This window comes from Stegostoma tigrinum, chromosome 4 (assembly GCF_030684315.1).
Source record: "Stegostoma tigrinum isolate sSteTig4 chromosome 4, sSteTig4.hap1, whole genome shotgun sequence".
NCBI classification, from domain to species: Eukaryota; Metazoa; Chordata; class Chondrichthyes; order Orectolobiformes; family Stegostomatidae; genus Stegostoma; species Stegostoma tigrinum.
Genome location: NC_081357.1, coordinates 978,669 through 1,005,383, shown reverse-complemented (window position 1 = coordinate 1,005,383; position 26,715 = coordinate 978,669). Strand labels below are relative to the sequence as shown.

Here is a 26,715-nt window from a genome sequence, read left to right as displayed (position 1 = left end):
AAATGTGAGGCTGGATGAACACAGCAGGCCCAGCAGCATCTCAGGAGCACAAAAGCTGACGTTTCGGGCCTAGACCCTTCATCTGAGAGGGGGATGGGGTGAGGGTTCTGGAATAAATAGGGAGAGAGGGGGAGGCGGACCGAAGATGGAGAGTAAAGAAGATAGTTGGAGAGGAGAGTATAGGTGGGGAGGTAGGGAGGGGATAGGTCAGTCCAGGGAAGATGGACAGGTCAAGGAGGTGGGATGAGGTTAGTAGAGGGAGATGGAGGTGCAGCTTGGGGTGGGAGGAAGGGATCTTAATGTGAAAGTCATCTTGGGGCCTGGGATAGGGGTGAGGGGGGAGGTGTGGGGGCAAGTGTAGCATTTCCTGCGGTTGCAGGGAAAATTTCCACATTAAGCAGAGGTTCACCTGCACATCTGCCAATGTGGTATACTGCATCCACTGTACCCGGTGCGGCTTCCTCTACATTGGGGAAACCAAGCGGAGGCTTGGGGACCGCTTTGCAGAACACCTCCGCTCAGTTCGCAACAAACAACTGCACCTCCCAGTCACAAACCATTTCCACTCCCCCTCCCATTCTTTAGATGACATGTCCATCATGGGCCTCCTGCAGTGCCACAATGATGCCACCCGAAGGTTGCAGGAACAGCAACTCATATTCCGCCTGGGAACCCTGCAGCCATATGGTATCAATGTGGACTTCACCAGTTTCAAAATCTCCCCTTCCCCTACTGCATCCCTAAACCAGCCCAGCTCGTCCCCTCCCCCCACTGCACCACACAACCAGCCCAGCTCTTCCCCCCCACCCACTGCATCCCAAAACCAGTCCAACCTGTCTCTGCCTCCCTAACCTGTTCTTCCTCTCACCCATCCCTTCCTCCCACCCCAAGCCGCACCCCCATCTACCTACTAACCTCATCCCACCTCCTTGACCTGTCCGTCTTCCCTGGACTGACCTATCCCCTCCCCACCTCCCCACCTATACTCTCCTCTTCACCTATCTTCTTTTTTCTCCATCTTCGGTCCGCCTCCCCCTCTCTCCCTATTTATTCCAGAACCCTCTCCCCATCCCCCTCTCTGATGAAGGGTCTCAGCCTGAAACGTCAGCTTTCCTGCTCCTGTGATACTGTCTGGCCTGCTGTGTCCATCCAGCTCCACACTTTGTTATCATATTTATGTTGCACGGTTAGCGTATGGAGACCCCCTGAGGGAGTGGAAATTTAGTGCTGGTTTGTTGGAGTCTGCTCGAAGAGGTTCAGGGAGGTTTGGGTGATTCCTGAGGGAGTGTGAGCTGGCTGTCACCGACACTGAGAATGGAGTCACACCCAAGATGAGAACCAGCCTCTGTTTTTTAATACTTGTTCACGGGATGAGGGTATCACTGACCAGGCAGCATGTATTACCCATCCCTAATTACCCAGAGGGCAGTTAAGAGCCAACCACATTGGGTCTGGAGTCAAGTGTAGGCCTAGACCAGGTAAGAACAAAGTACAAAGAAACCTACAGCACAGGAACAGGCCCTTCGGCCCTCCAAGCCTGCGCCGATCAAGATCCTCTGTCTAACCTGTCATCTATTTTCTAACGGTCTGTGTCCATTTGCTTCCTGCCCATCCATGTACCTGTCCAAATATATCTTAAAAGACGCTAACGTGTCTGCGTCTACCACCTCCGCTGGCAACGCGTCCCAGGCGCCCACCACCCTCTGCGTAAACAACTAACCACACATATCTCCCTTAAACTTTCCTCCTCTCACTTTGAACTCATGAACCCTAGTAATTGAGTCCCCCACTCTGGGAAAAAAGCTTCTTGCTATCCACCCTGTCTATTCCCCTCATGATTTTGTAGACCTCAATCAGGTCCCCCCTCAATCTCCGTCTTTCTAATGTAAATAATCCTAATCTACTCAACCTCTCTTCACAGCTAGTGCCCTCCATACCAGGCAACATCCTGGTGAACCTCCTCTGCACCCTCTCCAAAGCATCCACATCCTTTTGGTAATGTGGCGACCAGAACTGTACACAGTACTCCAAATGTGGCCGAACCAAAGTCCTGTACAACTGCAACATGACCTGCCAACTCTTGTACTCAATACCCCGCCCAATGAAGGAAAGCATGCCGTATGCCTTCTTGACCACCCTATTGACCTGCGTTGTCACCTTCAGGGAACCGTGGACCTGAACACCCAGATCTCTCTGTTCATCAATTTTCCCCAGGACTTTTCCATTTACTGTATAGTTCGCCCTTGAATTTGATCGTCCAAAATGAAGGTAAGGATGGCAGTTTCCTTCCCTAAAGGGCATTAGGTTAGACATTGCTCCATAAATTAAGTAGAACTGAGTTTAAGAGCTGCAAGGTTATGCTGCAGCTCTATAAAACCCTGGTTAGAGCACACTCAAGAATACTGTGTTTAGTTCTGGTCGTCTCATTACAGGAAAGATGTGGAAACTTTAGAGCGGGTGCAGACGAGATTTACCAGGACGCTGCCCAGACTGGTTGGATATGTCACAATGCTCGGGTGACAGAGGGAAAACTGGGAATTACAGAGCAGAGAGCCTGACGTGTGTGGTGGGAAAATCGTTCGCATCTATAACCAAGGACAGAATAACTGGTCAGCTCACAAAATTGCTGTTAAATCCGGGAGAGTCAGTTTGGATTCATAAACAGTAGGACGTACCTGAGAAATCTCAGGAGTTTTTTTAGACGTGCAAAAGTTGGTGGGCAGATATAAGTTGATGCATTTTATTTATATGGATTTCCAGAAGACTTTTTACACCAGACACTGCTAACTAAGGTAGGAGCCCATGGCATTAAGGGCAGAATACGGAAATGGCTGGGAAGTTGGTTGCGTGGCAGGTGACAAAGTAGGGATGATAAGGTAGGGAATCTGACTGGGGGGATGTGACCGGTGATGTCCCACCAGGATCTGTGTTAGAGCCTCCATTATTCATAATATTTATTAACAACCTGGATAATGGCACAGAAAGATATCTCTCCCAATTTGTTGGTGGTACAAAGTTAGGCAGCTCTGGGGACGGTGTAGATGAGAACACAATTGCAAAGGGACATTGATAGACTAAGTGAATGGGCAAAACTGTAGCAGATGGAGTTCAATATCCGCAAATGTCATGTTATCCATTTTGGACCAAGAAAGGATAGATCTGGGGACTGTCTAGATGTGATGTAGTTACATATAATGGGTGCCCAAAGAGACGTGGGGATCCAGGTGCACCGATCTTTAAAATGTCGGTCAGAAATAGCAAAGAGAGCTAATGGAATGCAGGCCTTTCTAGCGAGAGGATTGGAGTATAAGGATACAGACATGATGCAGCTGTTCCGCAGAACCCTGGTTCGATCCCACTGGGAATACTCTGGGCGGATCTGGGCACCACACCTTGGGAAGGACAGATTGGCCTCGGAGGGAATACAATGTAGGTTCACAGGAGTGACCCCTCTACTTTAAGGGATAAGATATGCAGAGAGATTATACAATTAGGCCTGTTTCCTTTCGAATTTACAAGGTTAAGGAGAGAGCTAATCGAATTCTTCAGGACATTGACAGGAAAAGACGGGATGAATAAAGATAAGATATTCCCACTGGCTCGGGATTCTAGAACGAGGGGCATGATCTGAGAGTGGGGGCCAGGCCCTTTGGGAGAGATGTTCGGAAGCACATGATTATTCACTGTTACGGAAGTTCGGCTAACCAGCCTGTAATTCCCAGGGTTTCCCTCTGTCCGGGTGGTTAAACATGTGCACATTTCCAATCCAGAGGGATAAATCCTGCGTCTAGGGAACTCCGGGAGATGATAGTCGGGATGCCTACAACGTTCCCTCCACTTCCTCTAACCTGCTCAGATTGAAACCATCAGGTGCGGGGGCTCTGTCTCTCTATAATCCCATTTCCGTGCTGTTCACCGAGAGGGATCGCTCGGGATTCTCCAGGGATTCCCACGCTGGCAGGGGGAGTGAGGGATGCCTCCCTGGGTGAAGGGGACTCGATGTTAATGAGTAACTCCCTCTGGTTTACAGGGTGACCATGACAGTGGGATCGGGTGGTCGGCGCTGGAGGACCGAGGGATCCGGGGAGACGATGGCAGGCGCTCGATCTCCCTGTGATCCCGGAGCACAGCAAAACGGATCACACGGTAACCAGCTCACCAGGAGATCACGGTCAGTCGCCTCGGGCAGGGGTACCTCAGCCTCACCCAGACCCCACACCCTCACCCACACCCCTCACCCTCACCCTCACACCCAGACCCTCACCCACACCCTCACCCTCACCCACACACCCAGACCCCACACCCCTCACCCTCACCCTCACACCCAGACCCTCACCCACACCCTCACGCTCACCCCACACCCACACCCTCACCCTCACACCCAGACCCTCACCCACACCCTCACCCCACACCCACACCCTCACCCTCACCCTCACCCCACACCCCTCACCCTCACCCCACACCCACACCCTCACTCTCACCCACACACCCTCACCCTCACCCCACACCCACACCCTCGCTTTCACCCACACACACCTCACCCTCACCCTCACCCTCACACCCAGACCCTCACCCACACCCTCACCCTCACCCCACACCCCTCACCCTCACCCCACACCCACACCCTCACTCTCACCCACACACCCTCACCCACACTCACACCCACACCCTCACCCAGACCCTCATCCCACACCCTCACCCTCACCCACACCCACACCCCCTCACCCAGACCCTCACACCACAACCCCTCACCCAGACCCCACACCCTCACCCCTACCCGCTCACCCTCACCCTCACCATCACACCCAGACCCTCACCCTGATCCCAGACCCTCACCCTCACAACCACACCCTCACCCACACCCTCATCCCACACCCACACCCCTTCACCCAGACCCCACACCCTCACCCCCTCACCCACACCCTCATCCCACACCTTCATCCCACACCCTCACCCTCACCCACACGCACACCCCCTCACCCAGAACTTCACCCCACACCCACACCCTCACTCTCACCCACACACCCTCACCCACACCCACACCCTCACCCCACCCCCTTACCCTCACGCTCAACCCCACACCCTCACCCACACCCACACCCTTACCCTCACTCTCACCCCCTCACCCACACCCCACAACCTCACCCACACCCTCACCCCGCACCATCACCCAACACCCTCACCCCCAACCTCACCCTGACCCTCACCCCACACCCTCACCCTGACCCTCACCCCACACCCTCACCCTGACCCTCACCCCCTCACCTCCTCACCCCACACCCTCACCTCCTCACCTCTCACCCTCACCCTTACCAACACCCTCACCCCCACACTCTCACTCCCACACCCTCACTCCCACACCCTCACTCCACACCATCACCCAACACCCTCACCCAGACACTCACCCACACTCAAACCCCACACCCTCACCCTGACCCTCACCCACACCCCACAACCTCACCCACACCCCCACACCCACACCCTCACCCCCACACCCTCACACCTCCCCTACACACTCAACCACACCCTCACCCCACACCATCACCCAACACCCTCACCCCCACCCTCACCCAGACCCCCACCCACACTCTCACCTTACACCCTCACCCTGACTCTCACCCACACCGTCACCCAGACCCTCACCCACACCCTCACCCAGATCCTCACCCACACCCTCACCCACACCCCACACCCTCACCCACACCCCCACACCCTCACCCATACCCTCACCCACACCCTCACCCAGACCCTCACCCACACCCTCACCCAGACCCTCACCCACACCCTCACCCAGACCCTCACCCACACACTCACCCACACTCAAACCCCACACCCTCACCCTGACCCTCACCCCCTCACCTCCTCACCCCACACCCTCACCTCCTCACCTCTCACCCTCACCCTTACCAACACCCTCACCCCCACACTCTCACTCCCACACCCTCACTCCCACACCCTCACTCCCACACCCTCACTCCACACCATCACCCAACACCCTCACCCAGACACTCACCCACACTCAAACCCCACACCCTCACCCTGACCCTCACCCCCTCACCTCCTCACCCCACACCCTCACCTCCTCACCTCTCACCCTCACCCTTACCAACACCCTCACCCCCACACTCTCACTCCCACACCCTCACCCCCACACTCTCACTCCCACACTCTCACTCCCACACTCTCACTCCCACACCCTCACTCCCACACCCTCACTCCACACCATCACCCAACACCCTCACCCAGACACTCACCCACACTCAAACCCCACACCCTCACCCTGACCCTCAACCACACCCCACAACCTCACCCACACCCCCACACCCACACCCTCACCCCCACACCCTCACACCTCCCCTACACACTCAACCACACCCTCGCCCCACACCATCACCCAACACCCTCACCCCCACCCTCACCCAGACCCCCACCCACACTCTCACCTTACACCCTCACCCTGACTCTCACCCACACCGTCACCCAGACCCTCACCCAGACCCTCACCCACACCCTCACCCACACGCCAGACCCTCGTCCCACACCCTCACCCACACCGTCACCCAGACCCCACCCACACCCCCACACACACGCCCACACCCTCACCCACACCCTCGCCCAAACCCTCGCCCAGACCTTCACCCACACCAACACCCCCTCACTCTCACTCCACACCCTCACCCCGCACACTCACCCTCACCCTCACCCAGGCTCACACCCATACCCTCACCCCCACACTCTCACCCACACACCTCACTCCTCACCCTCACCCAAACCCCCACACGCTCACCCCGACCCCCACACCCTCACCCACTCCCTGACCCCCTCACCCACACTCTCACATCCACCCTCTTCCACAACCCACACCCTCACCTCCTTACCCCACACTCTCACCCTCACCCACACCCTCACCCCACACCCTCGCCCTGACCCTCACCCACACCCTCACCCAGACCCTCACCCAGACCATCACCCACACCCTCACCCACACCCTCGCCCAGATGCTCAGCCAGACCCCCACACCCTCACCCTCACCCACACCCTCACCCACACACCAGACCCTCGCCCCACACCCACACCAACACCGTCACCCAGACCATCACCAACACCCTCCTCCAGACCCTCACCCACACCCTCACCCACACCCTCACCCAGACCCTCACCCAGACCCTCCTCCAGACCCTCACCCACACCCTCACCCACACCCTCACCCAGACCCTCATCCAGACCCTCACCCACACCCTCACCCAGACCGTCATCCAGACCCTCACCCACAGCCTCACCCACACCCACACCCTCACCCAGACCCTCACCCAGACCCTCCTCCAGACCCTCACCCACACCCTCACCCACACCCTCACCCAGACCCTCATCCAGACCCTCACCCACACCCTCACCCAGACCGTCATCCAGACCCTCACCCACACCCTAACCCACACCCTCACCCACACCCTCACCCACACCGTCTCCCAGACCCTCACCCAGACACTCATCCAGACCCTCACCCACACCCTCACCCACACACCCACACCCTCGCCCACAACCTCGCCCAGACCCTCACCCACGCGCTCCTCCAGACCCTCACCCACTCCCCCACACCCTCATCCACACCTTCACCCAGACCCTCACCAACACCGTCACCCAGACCCTCACCCCACACCCTCACCCACACCATCACCCAGACCCTCACCCCACACCCTCACCCACACCGTCACCCAGACCCTCACCCACACCCTCAACCAGACCCTCACCCACACCGTCACCCGGACCCTCATCCAGACCCTGACCCATACCCTTACCCACACCCTCATCCAGACCCTCACCCACAGCCTCACGCAGACCCTCACCCGCACCCTCAGCCAAGCCCTCATCCAGACCCTCATCCAGACCCTCACCCACTCCCCCACACCCTCACCCACACCCTCACTCAGACCCTCACCAACACCCTCACCCACACCCTCACCCAGACCCTCACCCACATCCTCACCCACACCCTCACCCACACACCCACACCCAGACCCTCGCACAGACCCTCACCCACACCCTCACCCAGACTCTCACCAACACCCTCACCCACACCGTCTCCCAGACCCTCACCTACACCGTCACCCAGACCCTCACCCACACCCTCACCCACACCCTCACTCAGACCCTCACCAACACCCTCACCCAGACCCTCACCCACACCCTCACCCAGACCCTCACCCACACCCTCACCCTCACCCAGACCCTCACCCAAACCCTCACCCAGACCCTCACCTACAACCTCACCAACACCCTCACCCAGACCCTCACCCACACCCTCACCCACACCCTCACCCAGACCCTCACCCACACCCTCACCCACACCCTCATCCAGACCCTCACCAACACCCTCACCCTCACCGTCTCCCAGACCCTCACCTACACCGTCACCCAGACCCTCACCCAGACCCTCACCAACACCCTCACCCACACCGTCTCCCAGACCCTCACCTACACCGTCACCCAGACCCTCACCCACACCTTCACCCAGACCTTCACCCACACCCTCACCCAGACCCTCACCAACACGGTCACCCAGACCCACCCCCAGGCCCTCACACACACCTCACCCCACACCCGCACACAGATCTTCACCCAGGCCCTCACCTACACCCTCCCCCAGACCCTCACCAACACACCCTCCCCGACATCCTCAAGGTAGGGGAGTGAGATGAATGATCGAGGTGAGAGAGTGAGGTGAGGGAGTAGGGTGAGGGAGTGAGGTGAGGGTCTGGGTGAGGGAGCAAGTTGAGGGTCTGGGTGAGGGAGCGAGGAGACGGTCTGGGTGAGGGAGTGAGGTGACGGTCTGGGTGAGGGTCTGGGTGAGTGAGCGAGGAGACGGCCTGGCTGAGGGAGTGAGGTGAGGGTCTGGGGTGAGGGAGCGAGGTGAGGGTCTGGGTGAGGGAGCAAGAAGACGGTCTGGGTGAGGGAGTGAGGTGATGATCTGGGTGAGGGAATGAGGTGAGGGTCTGGGTGAGGGATTGAGGTGAGGGTCTGGGTGAGGGAGTGAGGTGAGGGTCTGGGTGAGGGAGTGAGGTGAGGGTCTGGGGTGAGGGAGCGAGGTGAGGGTCTGGGTGAGGGAGTGAGGTGAGGGATTGAGGTGAGGGTCTGGGGTGAGGGAGCGAGGTGAGGGTCTGGGGTGAGGGAGTGAGGTGAGGGTCTGGGTGAGGGTCTGGGTGAGGGAGTGAGGTGAGGGTCTGGGGTGAGGGAGCGAGGTGAGGCTCTGGGTGAGGGAGCGAGGTGAGGGTCTGGGTGAGGGAGCGAGGTGAGGGTCTGGGTGAGGGAGTGAGCTGAGGGTCTGGGTGAGGGAGTGAGGTGAGGGTCTGGGGTGAGGGAGCGAGGTGAGGCTCTGGGTGAGGGAGCGAGGTGAGGGTCTGGGTGAGGGAGCGAGGTGAGGGTCTGTGGTGAGGGAGTGAGCTGAGGGTCTGGGTGAGGGAGTGAGCTGAGGGTCTGGGTGAGGGAGCGAGGTGAGGGTCTGGGTGAGGGAGTGAGCTGAGGGTCTGGGTGAGGGAGCGAGGTGAGGGTCTGGGGTGAGGGAGTGAGCTGAGGGTCTGGGTGAGGGAGCGAGGTGAGGGTCTGGGGTGAGGGAGTGAGCTGAGGGTCTGGGTGAGGGAGCGAGGTGAGGGTCTGGGGTGAGGGAGCGAGGTGAGGGTCTCTCACCAACACCCTCCCTGACATCCTCACCCCACACCCACACACAGACCCTCAACCAGACCCTCTCCCACGCCCTCACCCACACCCTCACCTCGCTCCCTCACCCACACCCTCACCTCGCTCCCTCACCCCACACCCTCACCTCACTCCCTCACCCCAGACCCTCAACTCGCTCCCTCACCTCACTCCCTGACCCCAGGCCCTCACCTCACATTCTCACCTCAGTCCCTCACCCCAGACCCTCACTTCACTCCATCACCCCAGACCCTCAGCCAGACCCTCACCTCGCTCCCTCAACACGCTTCCTCACCCCAGACCCTCACCTCACTCCCTCACGCCAGACCCTCACCCAGACCCTCACCTCGCTCCCATCGACCTTCACTCCTATTGATCTCACTCTCTCACCTCACTCCCATTGGCCCTCACTCCCTCACCCGCAGTCACGTTGACACTCGCTCCCATCGATATCACGACCTCACCTCACTCCCACTGACATTCACTCCCACCCGTTGACCCTCACTCCCTCTATCTCCCACTCCTTGAACCTTACTCCCTCTGTCCTCCCTCGTTGACCCTCACTCTCTCCGCCTCACCCTGGTTGACCCTCACTCTCTGTCTCTCCCTCATTGACCCTCACTCCCTCCGTCTCTCCCTCGTTGACCCTCACTCTCTCCGTCTCCCCCTCATTGACCCTCACTCCCTCCGTCTCTCCCTCGCTGACCCTCACTCTCTCCGTCTCTCCCTCGCTGACCCTCACTCTCTGTCTCTCCCTCATTGACCCTCACTCCCTCCGTCTCTCCCTCGCTGACCCTCACTCTCTCCGTCTCTCCCTCGCTGACCCTCACTCTCTGTCTCTCCCTCATTGACCCTCACTCCCTCCGTCTCTCCCTCGTTGACCCTCACTCTCTCCGTCTCCCCCTCATTGACCCTCAATCACTCCGTCACTCCCTCGTTGACCCTCACTCTCTCCGTCTCCCACTCGTTGACCCTCACTCTCTCTGTCTCTCCCAGGCTGACCCTCACTCCCTCCATCTCTCCCTCGCTGACCCTCACTCCTACCGTCTCGCTCTCGCTGACCCTCACTCTCTCCGTCTCTCCCTCCGTCTCTCCCTCGTTGACCCTCACTCCCTCCGTCTCCCACTCGTTGATCCTCACTCCCTCTGTCTCTCCCTCGCTGACCCTCGCTCCCTCAGTCTCTCCCTCACTGACCCTCACTCTCTCCGTCTCTCCCTCACTGACCCTGACTCCCTCCGTCTCTCCCTCGCTGACCCTTACTCCCTCCGTCTCTCCCTCGCTGACCCTCGCTCCCTCAGTCTCTCCCTCACTGACCCTCACTCCCTCCGTCTCTCCCTCACTGACCCTGACTCTCTCCGTCTCTCCCTCGCTGACCCTCGCTCCCTCAGTCTCTCCCTCACTGACCCTCACTCTCTCCGTCTCTCCCTCGCTGACCCTGACTCTCTCCGTCTCTCCCTCGCTGACCCTCACTCCCTCAGTCTCTCCCTCGCTGACCCTCACTCTCTCCGTCTCTCCCTCGCTGACCCTCACTCCCTCCGTCTCTCCCTCGCTGACCCTCACTCCCTCCGTCTCTCCCTCGCTGACCCTTACTCTCTCCGTCTCTCCCTCGCTGACCCTCACTCCCTCAGTCTCTCCCTCGCTGACCCTTACTCTCTCCGTCTCTCCCTCGCTGACCCTCACTCCCTCAGTCTCTCCCTCGCTGACCCTTACTCTCTCCGTCTCTCCCTCACTGACCCTCACTCTCTCCGTCTCTCCCTCGCTGACCCTGACTCTCTCCGTCTCTCCCTCGCTGACCCTCACTCTCTCCGTCTCTCCCTCGCTGACCCTGACTCTCTCCGTCTCTCCCTCGCTGACCCTGACTCCCTCCGTCTCTCCCTCACTGACCCTCACTCTCTCCGTCTCTCCCTCGCTGACCCTGACTCTCTCCGTCTCTCCCTCGCTGACCCTCACTCTCTCCGTCTCTCCCTCGCTGACCCTGACTCTCTCCGTCTCTCCCTCGCTGACCCTGACTCTCTCCGTCTCTCCCTCGCTGACCCTCACTCCCTCCGTCTCTCCCTCGCTGACCCTTACTCTCTCCGTCTCTCCCTCGCTGACCCTCACTCTCTCCGTCTCTCCCTCGCTGACCCTTACTCTCTCCGTCTCTCCCTCGCTGACCCTCACTCCCTCCGTCTCTCCCTCGCTGACCCTTACTCTCTCCGTCTCTCCCTCGCTGACCCTCGCTCCCTCAGTCTCTCCCTCACTGACCCTCACTCCCTCCGTCTCTCCCTCACTGACCCTGACTCTCTCCGTCTCTCCCTCGCTGACCCTCGCTCCCTCAGTCTCTCCCTCACTGACCCTCACTCTCTCCGTCTCTCCCTCGCTGACCCTGACTCTCTCCGTCTCTCCCTCGCTGACCCTCACTCCCTCCGTCTCTCCCTCGCTGACCCTTACTCTCTCCGTCTCTCCCTCGCTGACCCTCACTCTCTCGGCCTCCCACTCCCTGTCCCATTAACCCTTCCCTGCTCTGCCTGTTAACTGCTGAATGCCTATGATGATGCCCCCTATTGGTTTTATACAGATCGACAAAAGGAGCCTCTAAGGCCCGCCGCGACCTCATTAACTGTGAGATACGCTCCCTCCGGAACCTACTGCCCCTTACGGAGGAGGAGAAACAGAGCCTGTCCTACCTCCAGACCATGGCCCTGGTCAACATCTACCTTCACAAAGCCCTGTACAGCCTGGGTAAGGTTCGCCCCACAGAGACAGAGCTAGTACAGGGCCGATGGGCCGAACAACCTCACTCCCTTTGGCCTGTGACTCACAGCTGGAGCAAAGTGTGTTCCCAACCACCGACCTCACACTACGCTGGCCCTCGGGGAGGGGGAGAATGACCTCTGACCCCTCATGGAGGGGGGGAGGGGAGACCCATGACCCTTCGTGGGCAGGGCTCGGCGGGGGGGGGGTGACCCCTTGCACAGGGAAGGGTAATTCTTGCAAGGGGAGTGTTGTGGGTGTGGGGGGGAGAGCTGTGGGTGTGGGGGGAGTGTTGTTGGTGTGGGGGGAGTGTTGTGGGTGTGGGTTGGGAGCTGTGGGTGTGGGGGGAGAGCTGTGGGTGTGAGGGGAGTTCAGTAGATGTGTGTTGGGAGCTGTGGGTGTGGGAGGAGAGCTGTGGGTGTGGGGGGAGTGTTGTGGGTGTCGGGGGAGAGCTGTGGGTTGGGGGGAGTGTTGTGGGTGTGAGGGGAGAGCTGTGGGTGTGAGGGGAGAGCTGTGGGTCGGGGGGAGAGCTGTGGGTGTGAGGGGAGTGTTGTGGGTGTGAGTGGAGAGCTGTGGGTTGGGGGAGAACTGTGGGTGTGAGGGGAGTGTTGTGGGTGTGAGGGGAGAGCTGTGGGTGTGAGGAGAGTGTTGTGGGTGTGAGTGGAGAGCTGTGGGTTGGGGGGAGAGCTGTGGGTGTGAGGGGAGTGTTGTGGGTGTGAGGGGAGAGCTGTGGGTTGGGGGGAGTGTTGTGGGTGTGAGGGGAGAGCTGTGGGTGTGGGAAGAGAGCTGTGGGTGTGGGGGGAGTGTTGTGGGTGTGGGTGGAGTGTTGTGGGTGTGGGAGGTGTGCAGTAGGTGTGGGTTGGGAGCTGTGGGTGTGGGGGGAGAGCTGTGGGTGTGAGGGGAGTTCAGTAGATGTGTGTTGGGAGCTGTGGGTGTGGGAGGAGAGCTGTGGGTGTGGGGGGTGTGTTGTGGGTGTCGGGGGAGAGCTGTGGGTTGGGGGGAGTGTTGTGGGTGTGAGTGGAGAGCTGTGGGTTGGGGGGAGAGCTGTGGGTGTGAGGGGAGTGTTGTGGGTGTGAGGGGAGAGCTGTGGGTTGGGGGGAGTGTTGTGGGTGTGAGGGGAGAGCTGTGGGTCGGGGGGAGAGCTGTGGGTGTGAGGGGAATGTTGTGGGTGTGAGCGGAGAGCTGTGGGTGTGAGGGGAGTGCTGTGGGTGTGAGGGGAGAGCTGTGGGTTGGGGGGAGTGTTGTGGGTGTGAGGGGAGAGCTGTGGGTGTGAGGGGAGAGCTGTGGGTCGGGGGGAGAGCAGTGGGTGTGAGGGGAGTGTTGTGGGTGTGAGTGGAGAGCTGTGGGTTGGGGGAGAACTGTGGGTGTGAGGGAAGTGTTGTGGGTGTGAGGGGAGAGCTGTGGGTGTGAGGAGAGTGTTGTGGGTGTGAGTGGAGAGCTGTGGGTTGGGGGGAGAGCTGTGGGTGTGAGGGGAATGTTGTGGGTGTGAGCGGAGAGCTGTGGGTGTGAGGGGAGTGTTGTGGGTGTGAGGGGAGAGCTGTGGGTTGGGGGGAGTGTTGTGGGTGTGAGGGGAGAGCTGTGGGTCGGGGGGAGAGCTGTGGGTGTGAGGGGAATGTTGTGGGTGTGAGCGGAGAGCTGTGGGTGTGAGGGGAGAGCTGTGGGTTGGGGGGAATGTTGTGGGTGTGAGGGGAGTGTTGTGGGTGTGAGGGAAGTGTTGTGGGTGTGAGGGGAGAGCTGTGGGTCGGGGGGAGAGCTGTGGGTTGGGGAGAGTGTTGTGGGTGTGGGGGGAGAGCTGTGGGTGTTGGGGGAGGTCAGTGTGTATTTCTGGGATCGCTCTGTGCACAGGCTGGTTGCTGATGGGTGCGGGCGGTATTTCTCTGCCGGTGAATTTCTCTCTGACCCTGTACTTTCAGGAGGTCGGGATGAACCTGGATCTTCTCCAGGCCCAGGCCCAGGCCTGGATTTCCTGCCGGCTCTCCCGGGTTTCCTGATCACCATCACACCGCGAGGCAGGATCCTACAGCTCTCCGACAACGTGCACCAGTTTCTGGGCTTCTCCATGGTGAGGGTCTGACTCTCATCTCCTCAACATCCCTCTACATCTCCACCAGGCCCTCTCAGTATCACACAGGCTTACCTCCCTCTCCTCCTCCACCTCCTCCGCCCCCTCCTCATACTCCTCCTTCCTTCCTCCCCTCCTCCTCCTCTCCCTCCTCCACGTCCCCATTCCCCTCCTCCTACTCCTCCTCCCACTCCCACTCAAAATCCCCCCCTCCCCCCACTGCATCCCAAAACCAGTCCAGCCTGTCTCAGAGATAATGGGAACTGCAGATGCTGGAGAATCCAAGATAATAAAGTGTGAAGCTGGATGAACACAGCAGGCCAAGCAGCATCTCAGGAGCACAAAAGCTGACGTTTCGGGCCTAGACCCTTCATCAGAGCCTGTCTCTGCCTCCCTAACCGGTTCTTCCTCTCACCCATCCCTTCCTCCCACCCCAAGCCGCACCCTCATCTACCTACTAACCCCATCCCACCTCCTTGACCTGTCCGTCTTCCCTGGACTGACCTATCCCCTCCCTACCTCCCCACCTTTACTCTCCTCTCCACCTATCTTCTTTACTCTCCACCTTCGGTCCGCCTCCCCCTCTCTCCCTATTTATTCCAGAACCCTCCCCCCATCCCCCTCTCTGATGAAGGGTCTAGGCCCGAAACGTCAGCTTTTGTGCTCCTGAGATGCTGCTTGGCCTGCTGTGTTCATCCAGCCTCACATTTTATTATCTTAGACGAAGAGTGAGTAGGTTGTGGTGAGGAGCAGGAGGCTGGTTCTGACAGGGTTAATGTCCATGTTCAGAGATAATGGGAACTGCAGATGCTGGAGAATCCAAGATAACAAAGTGTGGAGCTGGATGAACACAGCAGGCCAAGCAGCATCTCAGGAGCACAAAAGCTGATGTTTCGGGCCTAGACCCTTCACCTGAAAGGCCTTTTCCCTAAACCTCAGGCTCCAGGGGCTTTCCCTTCATTTGCCGTTGGGCAGTCCCCCAAAACTAACCCCCAACTCACACCCCGTCCAACGTGCAGCCACTCCCCACCCTCGCCAAACCCACCCACAGCCCCTCGAGACTCTACCCACCCCCCGACTCCCACCCCATCCACATCCCACCGCCACCCACTCACCTGTGTGCGTCTCTGTCTCCCCTCCCAAGGTCGATGTGCTGTCACACGGGGACAGCTTCTATGACATGCTCGATGGCAGGGATGTGGAGCACGTGCAGAACTCGCTTCAATCTCCAGCCGCACCAAACACAGGTATGCGTAATCCATCCCCATCCCCGAGCTGCGGGAGCGTGGCCGGCTGTCCAGAGTAGAGGAGGCGAAAGGGAGCAAGCGTGCAGAATGCCACACGCAGAGGGATCTGGGGGGCCTTGTGCCGGTATCCAGGTTCACCACCTGACAGGGAAGTTCAATGGATGTCGGCCTTTACCTTAAAGGGAACGGAGCCTAAATTTAAGGAGGTTGCGGTACAGGGCAGCAGTCGGAGCGCGGCTGGGAGACTGTGAACAGTTTCGGGAGCTCCCTATCTAAGGAAAGCGACACTGGCGTGAGAGACCACCCAGAGAGCCACTTCCCGGGGATGGAGGGACTCCCGATGAGGAGAGTTTGGGAAGGTCGGGAGTTTCGAGGTGACCTTATGGAAACAGACAGGATTCCTGGGGGTGGGGGGTTGACAGGGGAGATGTGAAGAGGTTGGATCCCCTTCTGGGAGAGACTGGGACCAGAGGGAATAACCAGCGTTTCCTCCCATTCTCTCCCCGGCTCTACGTTGGGGCCAGTGAGTCCAGGCAGCCAGGCATTACAGCAGGTATAGGTGTGGGATATCAGAGCAAGTCCACACTGTCACACACACACCCTCACACACACCCTCATACACACACACTCCCTCACACACTCACACACACCCTCACACACCATCACACACACACCCTCACACATCCTCACACACACCCTCACACCTCCTCAGACACACCGTCTCACACACACCATCTCACACACACCCTCACACACACACACTCTCACACACACACACACACACACACACACACACACACACACACTCTCACACACACACACACACACACACACACACACACACACACACACACACACATACATACACTCTCACAGACACACACTTCAGTGAAAATGCTCACTATCATCTGAGTAAGTGATGACCCGTTTGAGACGGAGAATGAGGGGGAGTCCCTTCTCTCCGAGGGGGAGTGAATCTGTGGAATGCTTCACCACAGAGAGGCTGTCGAAGCCGGGTCCCTCAGTATATTCAAGGCTGAGACAGGCAGAGCTTTAATCAGGGAGGGCCTCGAGGGCACTGGGGGGGGGGGGATAGGCAGCACGCTGGAGGTAAGGATGGTCAGATCAGCTCCTCGATGGCCAGTGCCAGCTCAGCGGGCAGAATGGCACCCCACCGGCTCCTGCTCCAGCTTGCGGCTGTTCTCTCTTACCCCGAGCCATAGTGAGGTGGCGGTGGGTGGGGTGGGGGGGGGGGTACAGGGAGCGATTTGGAGGGGGGGACGGTGGAGCTGCTTCCCGGTGGGGGCCTGGGGCCTTGCTGTTGGCACAGTGTGGGAATGTTGTCTCTGCTCTGCCTGTTTCAGGGCGCAGTTTCCTGTGCCACGTGCGGTGCTCGAAGGCGACGAGGCTGCGTGGAGACGGCCTGCTCCTGGTGCTCGTGACGGGGCAGTACTCGGCCGCGCAGCGCGGCCACTGGCCGCCCACCGCAGGCCCGGTGTTCAGGGGGCTCTGTGCCCCAGTGCAATGGTCAGCACTGCCCAGGGAGCTCGGGAACTGTGCCGGAATGTTCCACAGCCAGCACTGCGCCGAGCTCAAACTGACCGCCATTTCACACAGGTACCATCAGGCAGGGGCAGCACGGGGTAAAGCTCCCTCTACACCGTCCGCACCGCCATCAAACACCCCCGGGACAGGGGCAGCATGGCGTTAGAAACGGGGTAAAGCTCTCTCTACACCGTCCGCACCGCCCCCATCAAACACCCCCGGGACAGGGGCAGCACGGGGTTAGACACGGGGTAAAGCTCTCTCTACACCGTCCGCACCCCCCGCATCAAACACCCCCGGGACAGGGGCAGCATAGGGTTAGACACGGGGTAAAGCTCCCTCTACACCGTCCGCAACCCCGCATCAAACATCCCCGGGACAGGGGCAGCACGGGGTAAAGCTCCCTCTACACCGTCCGCACCGCCATCAAACACCCCCGGGGCAGGGGCAACACGGGGTTAGACACGGGGTAAAGCTTCCTCTACACCGTCCGCACCCCCATCAAACACCCCCGGGGCAGGAGCAGCACGGGGTTAGACACGGGGTAAAGCTCCCTCTACACCGTCCGCACCCCCCCATCAAACACCCCTGGGACAGGGGCAGCACGGGGGGAGACACGGGGTAAAGCTCCCTCTACACCGTCCGCACCCCCAACAAACATCCCCGGGACAGGGGCAGCACGGGGTAAAGCTCCCTCTACACCGTCCGCACCACCATCAAACACCCCCGGGACAGGGGCAGCACAGGGGGAGACACGGGGTCAAGCTCCCTCTACACGGCGGCGACAGACACATTTGCTGATGATTTGATGGGCTGAGGGATGACAGGAGGATGTTTTGATCTCCTCACAGTGTGGTCTATTTCCTCGGCTACGACCACCAGGATCTCCAGGGCACATCATGGTACAGTTTGCTGCATCCTGCCGACATCATGCTGTGCCGTTCCCAGCATCAGCACTTATTGTGTAAGTACGCACACGGGCCCGGCTCGTCACAGGGCCCCCCAACTCAGCTCGGGGTAATTCCCACTGGGGTACAGTCCCACACACACACTGACTCTCACTGGGGTACAGTCCCACACACACACTGACTCACACTGGGGTACAGTCCCACACACACACTGACTCTCACTGGGGTACAGTCCCACACACACACACTGACTCTCACTGGGGTACAGTCCCAGACACACACACTGACTCTCACTGGGGTACAGTCCCAGACACACACTGACTCACACTGGGGTACAGTCCCACACACACACTGACTCTCTCTGTGTTACAGTCCCACACACACACTGACTGTCACTGGGGTACAGTCCCACACACACACTGACTCTCACTGGGGTACAGTCCCACACACACACTGACTCTCACTGGGTTACAGTCCCACACACACACACTGACTCTCACTGGGGTACAGTCCCACACACACACACTGACTCTCACTGGGGTACAGTCCCACACACACACTGACTCTCACTGGGGTACAGTCCCACACACACACACTGACTCACACTGGGGTACAGTCCCACACACACACTGACTCTCACTGGGGTACACTCCCACACACACACTGACCCTCACTGGGGTACAGTCCCACACACACACTGACTCTCACTGGGGTACAGTCCCACACACACTGACTCTCACTGGGGTACACTCCCACACACACACTGACTCTCACTGGGGTACAGTCCCACACACACACTGACTCTCACTGGGTTACAGTCCCACACACACACACTGACTCTCACTGGGGTACAGTCCCACACACACACACTGACTCTCACTGGGGTACAGTCCCACACACACACTGACTCTCACTGGGGGAGAGTCCCACACACACACTGACTCTCACTGGGGTAGAGTCCCACACACACACTGACTCTCACTGGGGTACAGTCCCACACACACACTGACTCTCACTGGGGTACAGTCCCACACACACTGACTCTCACTGGGGTACAGTCCCACACACACACTGACTCTCACTGGGGTACAGTCCCACACACACACTGACTCTCACTGGGGTACAGTCCCACACACACTGACTCTCACTGGGGTACACTCCCACACACACACTGACTCTCACTGGGGTACACTCCCACACACACACTGACTCTCACTGGGGTACAGTCCCACACACACACTGACTCTCACTGGGGTACACTCCCACACACACACTGACTCTCACTGGGGTACACTCCCACACACACACTGACTCTCACTGGGGTACAGTCCCACACACACACTGACTCTCACTGGGGTACACTCCCACACACACACTGACTCTCACTGGGGTACAGTCCCACACACACACCGACTCTCACTGGGGTACAGTCCCACACACACACTGACTCTCACTGGGGTACAGTCCCACACACACACTGACTGTCACTGGGGTACAATCCCACACACACACTGACTCTCACTGGGGTACAGTCCCACACACACTGACTCTCACTGGGGTACAGTCCCACACACACTGACTCTCACTGGGGTACAGTCCCACACACTCACTGACTGTCACTAGGGTACAGTCCCACACACACACTGACTCTCACTGGGGTACAGTCCCACACACACTGACTCTCACTGGGGTACACTCCCACACACACACTGACTCTCACTGGGGTACAGTCCCACACACACTGACTCTCACTGGGGTACACTCCCACACACACACTGACTCTCACTGTGGGTACAGTCCCACACACAAACTGACTCTCACTGGGGTACACTCCCACACACACACTGACTCTCACTGGGGTACACTCCCACACACACACACTGACTCTCACTGGGGTACAGTCCCACACAGACACTGACTCTCACTGGGGTACAGTCCCACACACACACTGACTCTCACTGGGGTACAGTCCCACACACACACACACTGACTCTCACTGGGGTACACTCCCACACACACACACTGACTCTCACTGGGGTACACTCCCACACACACACACTGACTCTCACTGGGGTACAGTCCCACACACACACTGACTCTCACTGGGGTACAGTCCCACACACACACTGACTGTCACTGGGGTACAGTCCCACACACACACTGACTCTCTCTGTGTTACAGTCCCACACACACACTGACTGTCACTGGGGTACAGTCCCACACACACACTGACTCTCACTGGGGTACAGTCCCACACACACACACTGACTCTCACTGGGGTACAGTCCCACACACACTGACTCTCACTGGGGTACAGTCCCACACACACACTGACTCTCACTGGGGTACAGTCCCACACACACACTGACTCTCACTGGGGTACAGTCCCACACACACTGACTCTCACTGGGGTACAGTCCCACACACACACTGACTCTCACTGGGGTACAGTCCCACACACACACTGACTCTCACTGGGGTACAGTCCCACACACACTGACTCTCACTGGGGTACACTCCCACACACACACTGACTCTCACTGGGGTACACTCCCACACACACACTGACTCTCACTGGGGTACAGTCCCACACACACACTGACTCTCACTGGGGTACACTCCCACACACACACTGACTCTCACTGGGGTACACTCCCACACACACACTGACTCTCACTGGGGTACAGTCCCACACACACACTGACTCTCACTGGGGTACACTCCCACACACACACTGACTCTCACTGGGGTACAGTCCCACACACACACCGACTCTCACTGGGGTACAGTCCCACACACACACTGACTCTCACTGGGGTACAGTCCCACACACACACTGACTGTCACTGGGGTACAGTCCCACACACACACTGACTCTCACTGGGGTACAGTCCCACACACACTGACTCTCACTGGGGTACAGTCCCACACACTCACTGACTGTCACTAGGGTACAGTCCCACACACACACTGACTCTCACTGGGGTACAGTCCCACACACACTGACTCTCACTGGGGTACACTCCCACACACACACTGACTCTCACTGGGGTACAGTCCCACACACACTGACTCTCACTGGGGTACACTCCCACACACACACTGACTCTCACTGTGGGTACAGTCCCACACACAAACTGACTCTCACTGGGGTACACTCCCACACACACACTGACTCTCACTGGGGTACACTCCCACACACACACACTGACTCTCACTGGGGTACAGTCCCACACAGACACTGACTCTCACTGGGGTACAGTCCCACACACACACTGACTCTCACTGGGGTACAGTCCCACACACACACACACTGACTCTCACTGGGGTACACTCCCACACACACACACTGACTCTCACTGGGGTACACTCCCACACACACACACTGACTCTCACTGGGGTACAGTCCCACACACACACTGACTCTCACTGGGGTACAGTCCCACACACACACTGACTGTCACTGGGGTACAGTCCCACACACACACTGACTCTCTCTGTGTTACAGTCCCACACACACACTGACTGTCACTGGGGTACAGTCCCACACACACACTGACTCTCACTGGGGTACAGTCCCACACACACACACTGACTCTCACTGGGGTACACTCCCACACACACTGACTCTCACTGGGGTACAGTCCCACACACACACTGACTCTCACTGGGGTACAGTCCCACACACACACTGACTGTCACTGGGGTACAGTCCCACACACACACTGACTCTCTCTGTGTTACAGTCCCACACACACACTGACTCTCACTGGGGTACAGTCCCACACACACACTGACTCTCACTAGGGTACAGTCCCACACACACACTGACTGTCACTGGGGTACAGTCCCACACACACACTGACTCTCACTGGGGTACAGTCCCACACACACACTGACTCTCACTGGGGTACACTCCCACACACACTGACTCTCACTGGGGTACAGTCCCACACACACTGACTCTCACTGGGGTACAGTCCCACACACATACTGACTCTCACTGGGGTACAGTCCCAAACACACACTGACTCTCACTGGGGTACACTCCCACACACACACTGACTCTCACTGGGGTACAGTCTCACACACACACTGACTCTCACTGGGGTACACTCCCACACACACACTGACTCTCACTGGGGTACAGTCTCACACACACACTGACTCTCACTGGGGTACAGTCCCACACACACACTGACTCTCATTGGGGTACAGTCCCACACACACACTGACTCTCACTGGGGTACAGTCTCACACACACACTGACTCTCACTGGGGTACACTCCCACACACACACTGACTCTCTTTGGGGTACAGTCCCACACACACACTGACTGTCACTGGGGTACAGTCCCACACACACACTGACTCTCACTGGGGTACAGTCCCACACACACACACTGACTCTCACTGGGGTACAGTCCCACACACACTGACTCTCACTGGGGTACAGTGCCACACACACACTGACTCTCACTGGGGTACAGTCCCACACACACACTGACTGTCACTGGGGTACAGTCCCACACACACACTGACTCTCTCTGTGTTACAGTCCCACACACACACTGACTGTCACTGGGGTACAGTCCCACACACACACTGACTCTCACTAGGGTACAGTCCCACACACACACTGACTGTCACTGGGGTACAGTCCCACACACACACTGACTCTCACTGGGGTACAGTCCCACACACACACTGACTCTCACTGGGGTACACTCACACACACACTGACTCTCACTGGGGTACAGTCCCACACACACACTGACTCTCACTGGGGTACACTCCCACACACACTGACTCTCACTGGGGTACAGTCCCACACACACTGACTCTCACTGGGGTACAGTCCCACACACATACTGACTCTCACTGGGGTACAGTCCCAAACACACACTGACTCTCACTGGGGTACACTCCCACACACACACTGACTCTCACTGGGGTACAGTCTCACACACACACTGACTCTCACTGGGGTACACTCCCACACACACACTGACTCTCACTGGGGTACAGTCTCACATAAACACTGACTCTCACTGGGGTACACTCCCACACACACACTGACTCTCACTGGGGTACAGTCCCACACACACACTGGCTCTCACTGGGGTACACTCCCACACACACACTGACTCTCACTGGGGTACAGTCTCACACAAACACTGACTCTCACTGGGGTACACTCCCACACACACACTGACTCTCACTGGGGTACACTCCCACACACACACTGACTCTCACTGGGGTATTGTCTCGCACCCACACTGACTCTCACTGGGGTACAGTCCCACACACACACTGACTCTCACTGGGGTACAGTCCCACACACACACTGACTCTAATTGGGGTACAGTCCCACACACACACTGACTCTCACTGGGGTACACTCCCACACACACACTGACTCTCACTGGGGTACACTCCCACACACACCGACTCTCACTGGGGTACAGTCCCACACACACACACACTGACTCTCACTGGGGTACAGTCCCACACACACTGACTCTCACTGGGGTACAGTCCCACACACACACTGACTCTCACTGGGGTACAGTCCCACACACACTGACTCTCACTGGGGTACACTCCCACACACACACTGACTCTCACTGGGGTACAGTCCCACACACACACTGACTCTCACTGGGGTACAGTCCCACACACACACACTGACTCTCACTGGGGTACACTCCCCCACACACACTGACTCTCACTGGGGTACAGTCCCACACACACACACTGACTCTCACTGGGGTACAGTCCCACACACACACACTGAATCTCACTGGGGTACACTCCCCCACACACACTGACTCTCACTGGGGTACAGTCCCACACACACACTGACTCTCACTGGGGTACAGTCCCACACACACACACTGACTCTCACTGGGGTAAACTCCCCCACACACACTGACTCTCACTGGGGTACACTCCCCCACACACACTGACTCTCACTGGGGTACAGTCCCACACACACACTGACTCTCACTGGGGTACAATCCCACACACACACTGACTCTCACTGGGGTACACTCCCCCACACACACTGACTCTCACTGGGGTACACTCCCACACACACACACACTGACTCTCACTGGGGTACACTCCCACACACACACTGACTCTCACTGGGGTACAGTCCCACACACACTGACTCTCACTGGGGTACAGTCCCACACACACTGACTCTCACTCGGGTACAGTCCCACACACACACTGACTCTCACTGGGGTACAGTCCCACACACACACTGACTCTCACTGGGGTACAGTCCCACACACACACACTGACTCTCACTGGGGTACAGTCCCACACACACACTGACTCTCACTGGGGTACAGTCCCACACACACACACTGACTCTCACTGGGGTACACTCCCACACACACACACTGACTCTCACTGGGGTACAGTCCCACACACACACTGACTCTCACTGGGGTACAGTCCCACACACACACTGACTCTCACTGGGGTACAGTCCCACACACACACACACAGGCTCTCACTGGGGTACAGTCCCACACACACACTGACTCTCACTGGGTTACATTCCCACACACACTCAGACTCTCACTGGGGTTCACTCCCAGACACACACACTGACTCTCACTGGGGTACAGTTCCACACACACACACTGACTCTCACTGGGGTACAGTCCCACACACACACTGACTCTCACTGGGGTACAGTCCCACACACACACTGACTCTCACTGGGTTACATTCCCACACACACACACTGACTCTCACTGGGGTACACTCCCACACACACACTGACTCTCACTGGGGTACAGTCCCACACACACACTGACTCTCACTGGGGTACAGTCCCACACACACACTGACTCTCACTGGGGTACAGTCCCACACACACACTGACTCTCACTGGGGTACACTCCCACACACACACTGACTCTCACTGGGGTACACTCCCACACACACACACTGACTCTCACTGGGGTACACTCCCACACACACACACTGACTCTCACTGGGGTACAGTCCCACACACACACTGACTCTCACTGGGGTACAGTCCCACACACACACTGACTCTCACTGGGGTACAGTCCCACACACACACACACAGGCTCTCACTGGGGTACAGTCCCACACACACACTGACTCTCACTGGGTTACATTCCCACACACACTCAGACTCTCACTGGGGTTCACTCCCAGACACACACACTGACTCTCACTGGGGTACAGTCCCACACACACACTGACTCTCACTGGGGTACACTCCCACACACACACTGACTCTCACTGGGGTACAGTCCCACACACACACTGACTCTCACTGGGTTACATTCCCACACACACACACTGACTCTCACTGGGGTACACTCCCACACACACACTGACTCTCACTGGGGTACAGTCCCACACACACACTGACTCTCACTGGGGTACACTCCCACACACACACTGACTCTCACTGGGGTACAGCCCCACACACACACTGACTCTCACTGGGGTACACTCCCACACACACACTGACTCTCACTGGGGTACACTCCCACACACACACTGACTCTCACTGGGGTACAGCCCCACACACACACTGACTCTCACTGGGGTACAGTCCCACACACACACTGACTCTCACTGGGGTACACTCCCCCACGCACACTGACTCTCACTGGGGTACAGTCCCACACACACACTGACTCTCACTGGGGTACAGTCCCACACACACACTGACTCTCACTGGGTTACACTCCCACACACACACTGACTCTCACTGGGGTACAGTCCCACACACACACTGACTCTCACTGGGGTACAGTCCCACACACACACTGACTCTCACTGGGGTACACTCCCACACACACACTGACTCTCACTGGGGTACAGTCCCACACACACACTGACTGTCACTGGGGTACAGTCCCACACACACACTGACTCTCACTGGGGTACAGTCCCACACACACACACTGACTCTCACTGGGGTACAGTCCCACACACACTGACTCTCACTGGGGTACAGTCCCACACACACACTGACTCTCACTGGGGTACAGTCCCACACACACACTGACTGTCACTGGGGTACAGTCCCACACACACACTGACTCTCTCTGTGTTACAGTCCCACACACACACTGACTCTCACTGGGGTACAGTCCCACACACACACTGACTCTCACTAGGGTACAGTCCCACACACACACTGACTGTCACTGGGGTACAGTCCCACACACACACTGACTCTCACTGGGGTACAGTCCCACACACACACTGACTCTCACTGGGGTACACTCCCACACACACTGACTCTCACTGGGGTACAGTCCCACACACACTGACTCTCACTGGGGTACAGTCCCACACACATACTGACTCTCACTGGGGTACAGTCCCAAACACACACTGACTCTCACTGGGGTACACTCCCACACACACACTGACTCTCACTGGGGTACAGTCTCACACACACACTGACTCTCACTGGGGTACACTCCCACACACACACTGACTCTCACTGGGGTACAGTCTC

General features: G+C 58.2%; 1 protein-coding gene across 1 annotated transcript in view; it reads left to right on the top strand.

The window, feature by feature from the left end:
* The first annotated feature begins 4,037 nt into the window (after positions 1-4,037).
* The window catches only part of npas4l (neuronal PAS domain protein 4 like), an 87,998-nt gene continuing 65,320 nt past the window's right edge, over positions 4,038-26,715 (top strand). The window contains exons 1-6 of the mRNA XM_059645223.1: positions 4,038-4,171; positions 12,248-12,411; positions 14,337-14,485; positions 15,630-15,732; positions 17,097-17,349; positions 18,129-18,241. Of these exons, the coding sequence (XP_059501206.1) occupies positions 4,038-4,171; positions 12,248-12,411; positions 14,337-14,485; positions 15,630-15,732; positions 17,097-17,349; positions 18,129-18,241 (916 nt within the window). The remainder of the gene's footprint in view (positions 4,172-12,247; positions 12,412-14,336; positions 14,486-15,629; positions 15,733-17,096; positions 17,350-18,128; positions 18,242-26,715) is intronic.